Source organism: Callorhinus ursinus, unplaced genomic scaffold (genome assembly GCF_003265705.2).
Source record: "Callorhinus ursinus isolate GAN/ISIS: 27379988/994484 unplaced genomic scaffold, GSC_fseal_2.0 scaffold4, whole genome shotgun sequence".
In the NCBI taxonomy this organism is placed as follows: Eukaryota; Metazoa; Chordata; class Mammalia; order Carnivora; family Otariidae; genus Callorhinus; species Callorhinus ursinus.
Window position 1 is genome coordinate 32,792,708 of NW_027397066.1, and position 15,887 is coordinate 32,808,594.

Here is a 15,887-nt window from a genome sequence, read left to right on the forward strand (position 1 = left end):
AATACTCTAAGGGAGGGTATTACCCTGAATATTCTGAAGCATGTCTTAAGGTTTGAAAATGTATAAAAACTTTTAAATGACGTTATTTTTTCCAATTAAAAATACTTAGGACTCTGGGGGCACCTGGCTGGCTCAGTTGGTAGAGCATGTGACTCCTGACTCGAGTCCTGAGTTCAAGCCCCACGCTGGGCATGGAGCCTACTTAATTAAAAAAAAAAAAAAATTAGGATCCTGTTTTCTAAACAAAGCACAGGAAGGTTAAACTTCCAAATACTTCCTTAAAGCAGTAAATAAATAGAAAACTTTTTTCTAAAAAAAGTTTTTAAATTTCGATTAGTTGGAAAAACAAAGAGCTTTAGTTAGCTGGAAAATTTACTTAGATGGAAAACTTAATTTGCTGATAGAATAAATGATGTATTAATTATTACGACCATTTACTGAATGCTTATTATGTGACAAACTCATAAAATTATAGACAAGTATTAATAATTGTTCATAGGTATTATCACCTGCATTTTAGAGAGACAGAAATTGAGGCTTAGAAGAGTTAACTTGTCTGAAGTCCCTGAACTTAGAAGCTGCTGATTAGAATACATCACTTGCCGAGACCCAATTCTGTTAATTCTAACATTTTATTTCATTTATATATATATATATTTATATTTACACTGTACCAAACATTTTATTTCTTGCCTCATAAAATATAGTGTTTTAATAAAGTGAGATTTAAGCAATTTAAGAAATCTGAAAACTCCTCTTAAATACTAGAAATATCCAGAAGGAATAGCTCACGCAAGAATACCACCATAAAGCTTGATTTGCATCCTCCTACTCTGTAAGGTGAGAATATTTGTTCAGGGCTTTGGAAGACAATCTCCCATTCCTTGATATAAATACAAAGAGCTGTTTCTTACTCTGTAGTCAAGAAAATCCACTATTTGCCACTAGGGTTGATGGTAACTGAAATTTAAATTAGTTTAGTGTGGTGGAACAATGAAGAGAAAAAAATTACCTTTTCAGGTTGTGTAAAAAATTTCAGTGGAAGGACTGGATCCTTTGGTGAATCTGCATTGCACAAAGCACTTTTACTATTTATAACACACAGAGCCACATCACATACTGTATAAAGTTTCTAAGGAGGAAAGAGAGAAAGATCATATATAACTTTCAGTAGCACAAAATAACCGCAAGTACCAATTCTACCAAATGTATAAAATGAAATCAAAAGAGGGATATGTGGGTATTATTTATTCCTTGAACATTTCACATCTGTGTTTGCATTTCTTCTTATGTAGCCTCCTGGTAAAAACAAAAAACAAACAAAAAAAACCCTTTACCTAATTAACATGAATGTCGAGTATACATTAAAAACAAATAAACCAAACCAAGGGAAACATACAAAAAGGAATATCTACTTGTCTGTAACTTATTAAAGATTTGTAGGACAGCAGAGTAGTAAATTTTATTAGTTCTTATCCCCCTGCTCTGTAGAAGTTTTAATGTCCTTTTCAGGGTAATAAACATTCCTCCAGTAATAGAATTCAATTATAATACAATAAAACTGACCATAAATATGTATTTTTATGAACATTCTGTAATCTAATTTATTATGTAATAGGAAAAATAAGTGGGACAAGGACTGTAATATTTTCTCCTGTAATTATCTTAATACACACTGGCCTAACACATATCTTACTTCATTTGTCTTGGATTCATCTGGAGACTGGGCATCTTTTGTTAACTTGATGTTCTCTGCCATCTTCTTCATAAAGGCATGGCTATTGTTTTCATTCTTTGTCATTAAAACTTCAAGCATGAACCACAGGCACCTAAATGATAAACATTTTCGCCTATTAAAAGAGACTAAAAGTAGGTGCTTTGCTTAATGGATTACACATCTTATTGGGAAGGTCTGTTGTCTGGATATAACAAAGTACGAGTAAAATATAAACTAAACCATAAAGTATTTTTATTTTTTATTTTTTATTTTTTTAAAGATTTATTTATTTATTTTGAGAGACTGAGAATGAGAGAGAGAGAGAGAGAGGGAGCACATGAGAGGGGGGAGGGTCAGAGGGAGAAGCAGACTCCCCGCCAAGCAGGGAGCCTGATGCGGGACTCGATTCCGGGACTCCAGGATCATGACCTGAGCCGAAGGCAGTCGCTTAACCGACTGAGCCACCCAGGCGCCCTAAAATATTTTTTTTTTAAAGATTTTATTTATTTGAGAGAGAGAATGAGGTAGAGAGAGAGCATGAGAGGGGAAAGGGTCAGAGGGAGAAGCAGACTTCCTGCTGAGCAGGGAGCCCGATATGGGACTCGATCCCGGGACTCCAGGATCCTGACCTGAGCCGAAGGCAGTCGCTTAACCAACTGAGCCACCCAGGCGCCCTAAACCATAAAATATTAAAAATGAAAACAAAGCTTAATACAAGAAAGTCTGACAGCTTCATGAGGCATGTAAAGATTCATTCTGTAGGTATTCAATAGACATTTAGATGATTTGACATGTATCACTGCCCAGCAATGATGAGGAAACCAGCAGGCAGCAAAGCCTTTCTTCTTTTGACTATTTGCAAACTATGCAGGTCTAGGATTTGCATGGAATTCTGCTGTGACATGACTCCAAATTGCATGTGCACAGTAACCAGTCATTCAGCTAAGCAGTCACAACTCAAACTATTTTTGCTTTTCCACTTATACTGTATACTCATTTAATACATGAAGTATCTGAAGGGGATACCTGAATTTCTACAGTAAAAGTGAATCCCAAATCAGGATGAACATTAGAATCCTTGGGGAACCGAAATCAACAAACCTAGGGTAAGGCCTGTTTGTAATAAGTTCCCAGGATGATTCTCAGGCAGCCATGGGACTTACTGATTTACTGCATCAATAGGGGAGAAAAAATTTGATGATAATGTATGCGTACTTCTTAGTCTATACTCTATGTAAATGTTTTGAGGGACTACTGTAAGGGGGAAATTTAGCACTAGGTTAATGGTGTTCATTTTTAGCAGACCTGTTTTAAAAGAACTATTAAAGTGAGTCCTTCAAGCTGAAATAAAAGGACACTAGATTGTAACTTAAAACCGTAAGAAGAAATAAAGAACACTAGCAAATAGTAAAGGGTAACCACATTAAGTAAATACAAAAGCCAGCATTACGGGGCTCCTGGGTGGCTCAGTCGTTAAGCGTCTGCCTTCGGCTCAGGTCATGATCCCAGGGACCTGGGATTGAGCCCCGCATCGGGCTCCCTGCTCGGCGGGAGGCCTGCTTCTCCCTCTCCCACTCCCCCTGCTTGTGTTCCTGCTCTCGCTATCTCTCTCTGTCAAATAAATAAAATCTTAAAAAAAAAAAAGCCAGCATTACTGTACTTTCAATTTTAACTATTTTTACATAAAGACTTTAAAGGCAAATGCGTAATAATTACATCTATGTAAATGGAAATAATGTAAAAAGATATAATTTCTATCACAATATCAATACGAAAGGGAGAGGGGTAGAGTTGTATAGGACAAAGTGTTTGTATACTATTGAAACTAAGCTGCTATTATTCAATCTAGGTTGTTAGGAGTTGTAATCTCTAAGAAAATAACTAAAAATACACAGAAAAGGGAATCAAAAAGGTTCACTACAAAAAACAAGTAAATACAAAAAGAGAAGTGGTAATGAAGGAAATTAAGTAACAACATATATAAGACAGAGAAAACAAATAGCTATATGGCAGAAATAACTCTTTACCGGTAATTACTTCAAATGAAAACAGATTAAAAGCCCCCAATTAAAAGGCAGAGATCAAAATGGAAAAAGAGGAGAGGAAAAAAAAAGATCCACCTATGTCTGTCTACAAGAGATTTACTTCGGTGTAAAACCACAAAGCATCTTAAAGTAAAAGGATAAAAAAATACATATATTTCATGCAAATGATAACCAAAAGAGGGCTGGTAGCTATTTTATGATCAGAAATAGATTTAAGGTAAAAAAAAGATTGTAAGAGATCCAGAAGTACTACACTGATAAAAGGTTCAGTTCAGCAAGAAGATACTACTATCATAAAGACATACAAACCTAACAGAGCCCCAAAATTACATGAAGCAAAAATTGAGAGAATTGAAGAGAAATAGATGATTCTGCAGTAATAATCAGAAATGTCAATACCTTATTTTCTTTTTTTTTAAAGATGTAGGTATTTATTTCAGAGAGAGAGAGAGAAAGCGTGAGAGTGAGCACAAATGGGGGGAGGGGCAGAGAGAGACATCTTCAAGCAGACTCCCCCCTGAGCATGGAGACTGATGCAGGGCTCGATGCCACAACCCCGAGATCATGACCTGGGCCAAAACCAAGAGTTGGACGCTTAACCAACTGAGCAACCCAGGTACCCCTTCAATACCTTATTTTCAGTAATGGATAGAAACGCACGCCAGACAGAAGATCAGTAAGAAACCGAGAACTTGGTCTGATTCAAGATGGTGATGTAATAAGACCCCAAGCTCACCTTCTCTCAGGAACATACCACATCTACAGCTACATATGGACCCAATTTCCTCTTAAAAAACCTAAATGCTGACTGAGTGATGACTACACATTAGGCAAACAAGAAAAAAAAAAACACATCAAAGTGGGCAGGAGAGGCTGGGACACAATCTCACCATGAACCCCACCCCAGGTGCTGTGACCCACAACTGGGAGGAAACCCAAAATACCTGGACCGACCTTTTTCCTGAGGAATGAAAGGTTCAAACCCCACACTGGTCACCCCAACTTCTAAGACAGGAACTTCAGAGATGAATCCCCGAAATGTCCCACAGTGGGACCCACAAATCTAGCAATCTGAGAAATGACTCTTAAAGGCTCTGTGTGCTGGAGCTGACCTGCCCCAGGGCCCAGCTCAGAAGCAGCTTAAATAACCTGCTTAAAACCTTCACCTGGGGGGCAGGCATCTAATTCAACTTACACATCTAGGAGCCTGCTGGAACATTCCCTAGGGATGGAGACTGGGGAGTGCCGTCTTTGCATTCTCCCTTTGCTGTGCTCCAGAGGATGAGTAGCTCCCAGAAGGGAACCTTTACACATGTCTGGTGCCCTGATTTTTGTGGGTGCTGCCCAGAGGGACATCTCTTGAACACCTAGCTCTGGAGAACAGAGGAGCTTGTATTTCTGGTCACATGGGACCACAATAATAATCACCTAGAAAGGAATTCAGAACCCTCCCTGGTGCTCCAGTTTTTGTGACTGCCGCCAAGGGACACTTCTACATCACTTGACACTGGTGGCCAGTGGGGCGAATGTTCCTGGGTCCCAAAGGACTGTAACCAATGTGCAAAAAATGCCTAAAGAGCTACCAGCTACCACCCCTCCCAGGCACAGCAAGAGGCAACTGACCCAGGACCCTGGTTTTTCTGTGAAGTAGGCCTATTAACTAATCATCATAACTGCGGCCTGAGATGCAGGCTTCTAAGTAAAACAATCATCTAGAGGCTGACTAAAATCCTTCCCAGAGACCTTGGAGGGCAGGTGCTGTCTTCACGCTCACCCTCTGCCATGCTCCGGAGTGCCAGTTCTCCTGGAAGGGAGCTTTGAGTCCAGTGCCTGATGCTCAGGGGGCACCCCTCAAGTCACCTGGCTGTGGTGGCTGGAGGGGCTTGCATTCCAGGGTCCCAAGGGACTGTGGTAATCGGAGGGGCAGTTGTTGGCAGGCTACTACCCTCAGGGCACTGCACAGACAGCAGACTGAGGCATCCCTTCAGTTTTTCCTGTCAATAGGCCACTTCGTCCTGGAGCTTTGGACTAAGGGCAGGACTTAGGTTTGCCACGCATTTAGTGGCCTATGGTGCTTCCTCAAGGAACAAAGGCTACAGATGCCATCTTGGTGCTCTCAGTCTTTCCCCAGCTTGTTGGTGTCTCCCGGAAAGGAGCTCATATACTCATCTGGAACCCCAGTTCTTGTGAATGCCACCTAGGGGACACCCCTCAGGATGCCTGGCTCTGGTGGTCAGGGAGGCTTCTGCTCCTGGCCCCTCAGGACTGTATATATCTGCGTACTTTTAAAAGCAGCTGCCTGAAGGTTTGGTTTCCAGTCAGTCTGAATCTAGGTGCAGAGATCCTCCATTAGGGAACACTGACAGCTCTTGGCACATCCTTAACTACTGGGAGCTATTAAAAATATAACAGGTTACTTGGATAAACTCAGTTTTGAGAGATGACCAAGAGCTGGGTAATGCTGAATGAAAAGGTTCAACTCCTCCCCAAGGTCACTCCTTCAAGACTGGAAAAGGGGATGAAACATCATCTCCTGTACAGAAACCAATTCAGAGGGTCAAGCAAAAGGAAGAAACAGAAGGATATGTTCCAAATGAAAGGATAAGATAACACCTCATAAAAAGGCCTTAATGAAAGGAAGATAAGTAAATTTATTAAGAGTTCAAAGTAATGGTCATAAAATGCTCACCAGACTGGGGAGGAGACTGGATGAACAGAGTGAGAACTTCAACAGGGATGAAATTTAACAAAGTACCAAACAGAAATCACAGAGCTGAAGAATAATGGAACTGAAAAACACAATAAAAGGGTTCAACAGCAGACTAGATATAAAACAGAAAGTAAGGATCAGTCAGCCTCAATAAAAGCAGCAAATAAATAAATAAATGAAATAAAAAGTGAAAATAGCTTCAGAAAATTAAAGGTTATCAAATGGACTAATATTTGAATTGCAGAGCTTCCAGAAGAGGAAAAAAGAGGCAGAAATTTTATTTGAAGAAATATGGCTGAAAACTTCCTGAACACAGGGATGGAAACAGACACCAGATCCAGCAAACCCAGGGAGATCCAAAACATACGAACCCAAAGGGACCTACACCAAGACACGTTACAATTAAAACGTCAAAAGTTAAAAGACAGGAAGTATTATAAGCAACAAGAGAAAAAAAAAAGTTACATACAAGGGAATCCCCATAAGACTATCTAACAGACTGTTCAGTACAAACTTTGCAGGCTAAGAGGGAGTGGCACAATATATTCAAAATGCTGGGGAAAAAAAAAACAAACCACCAAGGATATTTTACCTGTCAAGATTATCTTTCAGAATGGAAGGAGAGAGAAAGAGTTTTTCAGAAAAGTAAAAGCTAAAGGAGTTCATCACCACTAAACTGGTTGTCAAAGAAATGTCAAAGGGGCTTCTTTAAGCAGAAAAGAAAGGGCCCTAATTAGTAACAATAACACATGTGAAATAGTATCACTGGAAAGGTAAATATATAGTATGGTGAAGGTAGTGAATTACTTATAAAGCTAGTATGAAGGTTAAAAGACAAAAATAGTAAAAATAACTATGATTCAATAATTAGTTAAGGGATATACAAGATAAAAAGATTCAAAATGTGGGGCACCTGGGTGGCTCAGTAGTTAAGTGTCTGCCTTCGGCTCAGGTCATGATCCCCAGGGTCCTGGGATCGAGCCCCGCATCGGGCTCCCTGCTCAGCGGGGAGCCTGCTTCTCCCTCTCCCACTCCCCCTCCCCCTGCTTGTGTTCCCTTTCTTGCTGTGTCTCTGTCAAATAAATAAATAAAATCTTAAAAAAAAAAGATTCAAAATGTAACATCAAAAACATAAAATGTGGGGAGGAGAGTTAAAACGTTGAGATTTAGGGGCACCTGGGTGGCTCAGTCAAGTGTCTGCCTTTGGCTCAGTTCATGATCCCCAAGCCCCAGGATGAAGCCCCATATTGGGATCCCTGCTCAGCGGGGAGTCTGCTTCTCCCTCCCCCTGGCTCCTTCTCTCGTCCACTCTCAAATAAATAAAATCTTGGGGCACCTGAGTGGCTCAGTTGTTAGGCGTCTGCCTTTGACTCAGGTCATGATCCCGGGGTCCTGGGATCGAGCCCCACATCGGGCTCCCTGTTCAGCAGGAAACCTGCTTCTCCCTCTACCACTCCCCCTGCTTGTGTTCCCTCTCTCACTGTGTCTCTCTCTGTCAAATAAATAAATAAAATCTTTAAGAAATAAATAAAATAAAAAATAGCATGTCCTAATTAAAAAAAAAAAACATTGAGATTTAGGGGCGCCTGGGTGGCTCAGTCGTTAAGTGTCTGCCTTCAGCTCAGGTCATGATACCAGGGTCCTGGGATCGAGCCCTGCATTGGGCTCCCTGCTCCGTGTGAAGCCTGCTTTCCCTCTCCCACTCCCCTTGCTTGTGTTCCCTCTCTCACTATGTCTCTCTCTGTCAAATAAATAAAATCTTAAAAAAAAAAGTTGAGATTTAGAATGGGATCAAACTTAAGTTGTTATCAACTTAAAACAGACTGCTTTAAGTTGTTATATGTAAGCATCATGGTAACCATGAAATAAAAACCTATAGTAAATACACAAAAGATAAAGAGAAAGGAATATAAGCATATCACTAAAGAAAGTCATTAAGCCACATAAAAAGTAAGCAAAAGAAGAAAGGAACAGGAAAGAACTACAAAAACAGCCACAAAACAATTAACAAAATGGCAAGCACATACCTATCAATAATTACCTTGAATGTAAATGGATTAAATTCTTTAATCAAAAACACAGAACCGCTGGATGGATTTAAAAAAACAAGACTCATCTATAGGCTGCCTACAAGAGGCACACCCAGTGAAAGTGAAGAGATGGAAAAAGATATTACATGCAAATGGAAACCAAAATAAAGCTTTAGTAGCTACACTTGTATCAAAATACACTTTTTTTTTAAAAAAAGATTTTATTTATTTGAGAGAAAGAATGAGAGAGAGACAGCATGAGTAGGGAGGATCAGAGGGAGAAGCAAGACTCCCCACTAAGCAAGGAGCCTGATGAGGGACTCCATCCTGGGACTCCAGGATCATGATGTGAGCTGAAGGCAGGTGCTTAACCAACTGAGCCACCCAGGGGCCCAGACAAAATACATTTTATTTTATTTTATTTATTTATTTATTTATTTTTAAAAAGATTTTTATTTATTTATTTGACAGAGAGAGAGCGAGCAAGAGAGGGAACACAAGCAGGGGGAGTGGGAGAAGGAGAAGCTGGCTTCCTGCCGAGCAGGGAGCCGGATGCAGGGCTCGATCCCAGGACCCTGGGATCATGACCTGAGCCGAAGGCAGACGCTTAATGACTGAGCCACCCAGGTGCCCCAACAAAATACATTTTAAAACAACGACTGTAATAATACACAAAAAAGATATGTTACATAATGAAAAAGGGGTCAACAAAGTAGTAGATATAACCTTTGTAAATATTTATGCACCCAACATAGGAGCACCTAAATATATAAAGCAAATATTAACAGACCTAAAAGGAGAAATACAATAGTATTTATATAATTATTATTATTTTTTAAAGATTTTATTTATTTATTTGACAGAGACAGAGACAGCGAGAGCAGGAACACAAGCAGGGGGAGTGCGCGAGGGAGAAGCAGGCTTCCTGCCGAGCAGGGAGCCCGATGCAGGACTTGATCCCAGGACGCTGGGATCATGACCTGAGCCGAAGGCAGACACTTAACGACTGAGCCACCCAGGCACCCAGTATTTATATAATTATTATAATTTATGATATATGGGGACTCTAATACCCCAATTAGTTAAATGAACAAATCATCCAGACAGAAAAACCAAGAAGAAAACACTGGTCTTAAACAACATATTAGATCAGATGGACTTAAGAGATATTTACAGAACATTCCATACAAAAACAACAAATACGCATTTTTCTTAAGTGCACATGGAACGTTTTCCAAGACAGATCATATGTTAGGCCATAAAACAAGTCTTAATGGATTTAAGATTGAAATAACATCAAGCATCTTTTCCGACTATAATGGTATGAAATCAGAAATTACACAAAGAACAATGAAAAATTAGCAAATATGTAGAGATTCAACAACATGCTACTGAACAATCAATGGGTCAAAGGAAAAATCAAAAGAGAAATAAAGGATATAGCTAGAGACAAACAAAAATGGAAATGCAACATTCCAAAATTTATGGGATACAGCAAAAGCATCAAACATGGTAAGTTCTAACAGTGAAGTTCATAGTGATAAATGCCGATCTCCAGAAACAAACTAATTTTACACCACATAGAACTAGGAGAAAAAAAGAACAAATGAAGCCCAAAGTCAGTAGAAGTAAGGAAATAACAAAATTTAGAGCAGAAATAAGTGAAATAGACTAAAAATGGCAATAGGAGAAAATACTGATGAGACTAAGAGCTGTTTCTTTGAAAAGATAAAATCGACAAACCTTTAGCTAGACTGACCAAGAAAAAAGGACTCAAAAATCAGAAACGAAAGAGGAGAGATTATGACTAATACTACAGAAATACAAAGGATGATAACAGAATACTATGAAAAATTATATGCTAACAAACTGAACAACTTAGAAGAAAGGGATAAATTCCTAGAAATAGAAAATCTGAAAGACCAATTACTAGTAAGGAGATTGAATTAGTAATAGAAAACCGCCCAACAAACAAAAGTCTAGGACCATATGGCTTCCTTGGTGAATTCTACCAACATTCAAGGAAGAATTAATACTGATTCTTCTCAAATTCATCCAGAAAAGAGAAGAGGAGACTTCCAAAATCATTTTACAAGGCCAGCACTACCCTGATACCAAAACCAGACAAGAATGCCACAAAAAAGAAAAACTAGAGGCCAATATCTCTGATGAACATAGATGCAAAAATCCTCAAAAGAATGTTAGCGAACTGAGTTCAACAATACATTAATGGATCATATACCATGACTGAGTGGAATTTATTCCAGGGATGGAAGCATGGCTCAGCATCCACAAATGAATCAATGTGGTATACCACATTAATAAAATGAAGGATAAAAATCATGATCAACAGATGCAGAAAAAGTAAATGACAAAATTCAACATCCATTTACGATAAAAACTCTCAACGAAGTGGGTATAGAGGGAACATACAAAAGACAAGGATGTCCACTCTTCACCACTTTTATTCAACAAAGTACTGGAAGTCCTAGCCAGAACAATTAGGCAAGAAAAAGAAATAAAAGGCATCCAAACTGGAAAGGAAGAAGTAAAACTGTCACTAGTTGCAGATGAGATATTATACACAAAAAATCCGAGACTCCATCAAAAAACTGTTAGAATAAACAAATCCAATAAAGTTGCAGAGTACAAAATCAATACACAAAAATCTGTTGTATATTTTACACTAATAATTATCAGAAAGAGAAATTATGAAAACATTCCCATTTATAAGTGCATCAAAAAGAATAACACCTAGGAATATACTTAGCCAAGGAGGTAAAAGATTTATATATCAAAAACTGTAAGGCACTAATGAAAGATATTGAAAAGTCACAAATAAATAGAAAGATATTCCATGTTCATGGACTGAAAGAATACTGTTAAAAGGTCCATATTATTTCAAAGCAACCTACAGATTCAATGCAATCCTTACCAATGGCATTTTTCACAGAACTAGAAGAAATAATTCTAAAATTTATATGAAACCATAAAAGACTTTGAATAGCCAAAGCAAATAGTGACACAATAAGTTAATAATTACCACAAAGTTAAAAAAGTTTGAAAAACATATTATTTAACACTTCAAATTACATGCTAATTAAAGTAATTGTTTAAAGATCCTAAAAAATGTTGCATGCTAGACAGAACAAAAAACATGTGCCAGTGATTTCAATTCTAACTCCAATTACTTCCTGTACGTCAGTACTCTTCTTCCCACATCATAGTTATCTCTCTTAAGTCTAATCCTTCTTCCACGTGACTGCTTTGCAACTGAAATATGCTAAAATCCTCTAACATAGAACTTGTGTTTTATTTTATGGAAGTGCTTTCTGGGAAATGCCAAACTAAAAGTTTTTAAAGAAAAAAATTGTAAATATAAATGTAAACATTTACAAGATAAACAAAAATAAGAATTGGAAGACATTTTGGGAATTATTTTATCTCTTGCATTTTATGGGTAAGGCAATTGAGGGCCAGAGAAGTTTTTAGTTATGCAGCTGGGACTAGAACCTAATTATGTGGCTTCTTAAAGTATAGATCAACTAAAAGCCCTAAAAAAATTTTTTTTAAACGTAGACTTATTTCCAAGCATTTGAAATAGACAGTATTACTGGAATGATGTATTGGAAGCAACAACAATGAAATGACAAGCCTTCAAAATATAAGGAGCTCAACAGGTCAATGCTTAACAGTAATGTTGGACAAGATATAATATCTCTTCCAATTACGATACTGACACATTTTCAGTGATGAAAGCTGTAGGAGGTAGAGATAAATGTTGATTACAATCTTAAATTAGAACAGGAACAAGGTTTAATGTCACACATACAAAAATCATAATGCTTTATTTTTTTAAAGATTTTATTTATTTGAGAGAGAGAGAGAGAAAGAGAGAGCAAGGGCACAGAGGGAGAGTGAGAGCAAGAAGCAGACTCCCCACTGAGTAGGGAGCCTGATGTGGGGTTCGATCCCAGGACAGATCACGACCTGAGCCAAAGGCAGAAGTTTAACCAACTTAGCCACCCAGGCAACCTCATGATAATTTTAAATACAAGCTGAAGGTACTAATTTAAGAGTGCAAAGCAAAATCATAACAACAGGACAGAAAGTAAATACCGCTTTAAAGTTTCTTGGAGGTCAGAGGCAAGACAATCAATGTGGTTGCCGTTGGCTACTAGGCGTGAACTGTCCCACCTCGTCTCCCTCAGTGCAACCCATAGGCTCTAAAGCAAATCTGAGTAATGAAGAAAATCTGAAATTGTTTGGGGAATGCAACAATCCAAATGACCATGGGCACAATTATAAAGACTGATCCTGTTACAGGAATGGTTATGAATTTGACCGACCTCAGAGAGTACATGGAGGAGGCAGCTGTGAATGCCCTTGATCATAAGAATCTGGATCTGGATGTGCCACACTTTGCAGATGTTGTAAGCACAACAGAAAATATAGCTGTATGTATCTGGGAAAACCTCCAGGAATTTCTTTCTCTGGGAGTTCTTTTATAAAGTAAAAGTATATGAAACTGACAATACTGTTGTCATCTATAAAGGAAAATTGCTTCTGGGGGTTAATACTGTAGAAAGATTAATTTCTTTCAAAGGTCTTTCTACCCTTGGACTATAGTAAGAAGTCATCACATAACTGTTACACCTGTGTACCATTTAAGAGTCTTTTATCTGTAGATTAAAAATCACTTCATTTTCAGTAAAATGTGGTGTAGAATTTAAAAGCAAAATAAATTTTTTCCCATCAAAAAGTTTCCTGGAGGTCATCTGTAGACAAACTTAGGCTGCCTCTCTCACTTTCACCCTGTATCATACACAAGAAGTACCAGTTATTCAGCAACTGCTTTTTAATTGTTTACTTGCCTGTCTTTCCACTAGATACAAATCTCTCTGTGACTGGTGTAACAAGCCTAATTTTGTACTACCATAATCCTGCCACAGGATATTTCATGCGTACATGCATATTTTTAAGACAGCTTTTGAGTATGAAAGTATAGTTTCAAGAAGAGAAATTTTTACTACATGGCTTTCTAAATTATCAAACTAAAGTAACTGAAACCCATCCTAATACAAAATAGTCAAAATAAGATAAAAACTAAAACAACCAAACCAACCTCTTTCAAAGACTCAGTTAAATTGCAAACAGGAAACAAAAGAATCAAAAAGAACTTGACAGATGGGAAAAATTTTGTAAGATGAAATTTATAATAAAGCCACAAAGAAGTTTTTATTCTAATGGGAATAGTAACAGGAAAAAATTTATCTTTTCAGTAAGTAAAAATAACTTTTAAAATTCTTGAAAATCAACATGACTTACTCTTTAATATCACGAAGCTGATCAACATCTTGTGATCTTGTAAAATCTGGATCATGGGCTAGCAGGTGAATCATGTATGGAACTACATATTCAGGCAACAGTGATAATAATTTCTCTAAAGTGAAAACATTATTATTAACAATAGTAATAATAGCTTTTATAAAATCCCTCCCTAGTTTTGCATTCTAACCACTTCAGTTTCCATATTTTTCCTCAGTTATTTTAAAATTACAGGCAACATGCTATCTAGATGATAGTGAAATACATTTCAATGTTGAAAGCTACTAAAGCCAAAGGGATAATTTGAGATTATACAGTGGTAAAGCTGGGAAAATAATTCTTTACTCTCTGACATCTGAGCAATGTGTTTAAGTCAAGTCACATTGAAAAATAGAATTCCTCCAAACAGTTTTATACATTATAAATAGCACTTAGAAACCAGGATTTTAGATGTTAAGTATATCACAACTATAGCAACAGCATTCTATAAAAATTAAAAATTGTAGTGTTTTTATAAATATACTACAATGGAAATATATGAAATAAAACCCCCCTATAAATTGATACACTCACAAGATACATTTGCACACTTGGAGCTTTCAAAATTACTCACCAGTAGCCATGGGGTTTTGTTTAATGTATTCCCTGCGTATACTGATATTTTTTAGTAAACACTGTCGTGCATGTGCTCTTCTCTCCTTCACAGGATCTTTGGCACACAAGGCAAAGATCGCCATATACTCCAATGGGAGTAGTAACTTCACGAGAGCCTTATGCAACTTCTGAGCAAATATCTGCCTTACTTGGTAGCACTCATCCTATAGCGGCATAAAACCAAAAATACTTAAATAAAAATGTTAGTACTTTTAAAACCATGACAAAATAACCCAGTTAAGAAAAAAACTGGGAAACATTTACTAAAGAGCAGTTTGTTCCAAAAGTCATTTTTAAAAAAAACGATTAATTATATTGGAGAATAACAATACTTAAAAGATATTTAGTTAGAATAGTTATAATAGCAATTTCTTTTGTGCACACAGTAAATAGATCTGTATTCACAGAAAGTAAATGTATTTAACTTTGAAGACCAAGTAATTACAAAAATAAGAGGATTACTTACATTAATAACAAGTGCACAGAGCTGAAACTGTTCTGGGGTTATAATTTCATGGTAACAAGGTTCCTGAGCAAGCTTCATTATGGCACTACCAGCAGCTAATCGCAAGCGAGACATATCAGATTTACTATAAACAAACAAAAAAGAAATAAACATTTCCTATAACCATTATCATTCATAACAATGCTTTGATCCCTTTTTGAGTGTTAAGGTCTTTAGCATAATTTATGCTTAAAATACATCATGTACAAATCTGGGAAAGCTACTTTGAGTCCTTGAACTCAACACAGGGAAAAAGGCTCAAATCATTGTGACTAATGATAAATTTAACTGCCTTTATTTTTAGTTATGTTGTAGTATAGATCCTCTACCACAGCCAAGCAGCTCTACTTATGATCACAACTACGGTAACTGCAATGCCAAGAAGAACCATTTACATCAGGAATGGTATTCCTCACTTTAAGAGGAATACATATTTGTTGTAAAAAACTTGATTAAATCACCTATTAAATGTTTCCTAGTTTTTAAATGCCTGTACATACATACACACATGTAATAAAAATCTAGCCTAAGCCTGTGACTGATGAAATGGAGGGGCTAGCAATGGGGAGCTGATTTATACCACAGAAGGGGATGTATCAGACAAATATCTAAGACGAAAGGATATGGAAATGAGAGCCAGTGTCTATCTGGGAGCAGACTTCCTTTTGTAGCCAATTCCCCGCCCCTCAGGAGGTCCAGCCCTTCCACCCCCGCCCAATAGTTTTTTATTCCCTAACTGGTAAAATGGGACAATGAATGAGATGAAAAGGACAGTGTTATTTCAACTTCTATGTTAAACACAGCATGATTATGACATTTTAGACTTTAGGAAACGTGGAAAGCTGGCTGAGTCCATCATTAGCATACAAGAGGAGACAACATGGCACTCCGGGACTAC

General features: G+C 37.5%; 1 protein-coding gene across 3 annotated transcripts in view; it reads right to left on the bottom strand.

Moving 5' to 3' along the window:
* The window catches only part of PDS5A (PDS5 cohesin associated factor A), a 136,578-nt gene that overhangs the window by 17,127 nt on the left and 103,564 nt on the right, over positions 1 to 15,887 (bottom strand). For 2 of the 3 annotated variants that reach the window (XM_025887114.2, XM_025887115.2), the window contains exons 24-28: positions 14,951 to 15,074; positions 14,444 to 14,648; positions 13,831 to 13,945; positions 1,697 to 1,829; positions 1,013 to 1,132 (exon numbers count right to left, since the gene is read on the bottom strand). In XM_025887114.2, coding sequence (XP_025742899.1) covers positions 1,013 to 1,132; positions 1,697 to 1,829; positions 13,831 to 13,945; positions 14,444 to 14,648; positions 14,951 to 15,074 — 697 coding nt within the window. Of the gene's footprint in view, positions 1 to 1,012; positions 1,133 to 1,696; positions 1,830 to 13,830; positions 13,946 to 14,443; positions 14,649 to 14,950; positions 15,075 to 15,887 lie in introns of those variants that run through there. The other variant, XR_012377887.1, reaches the window with a different exon arrangement.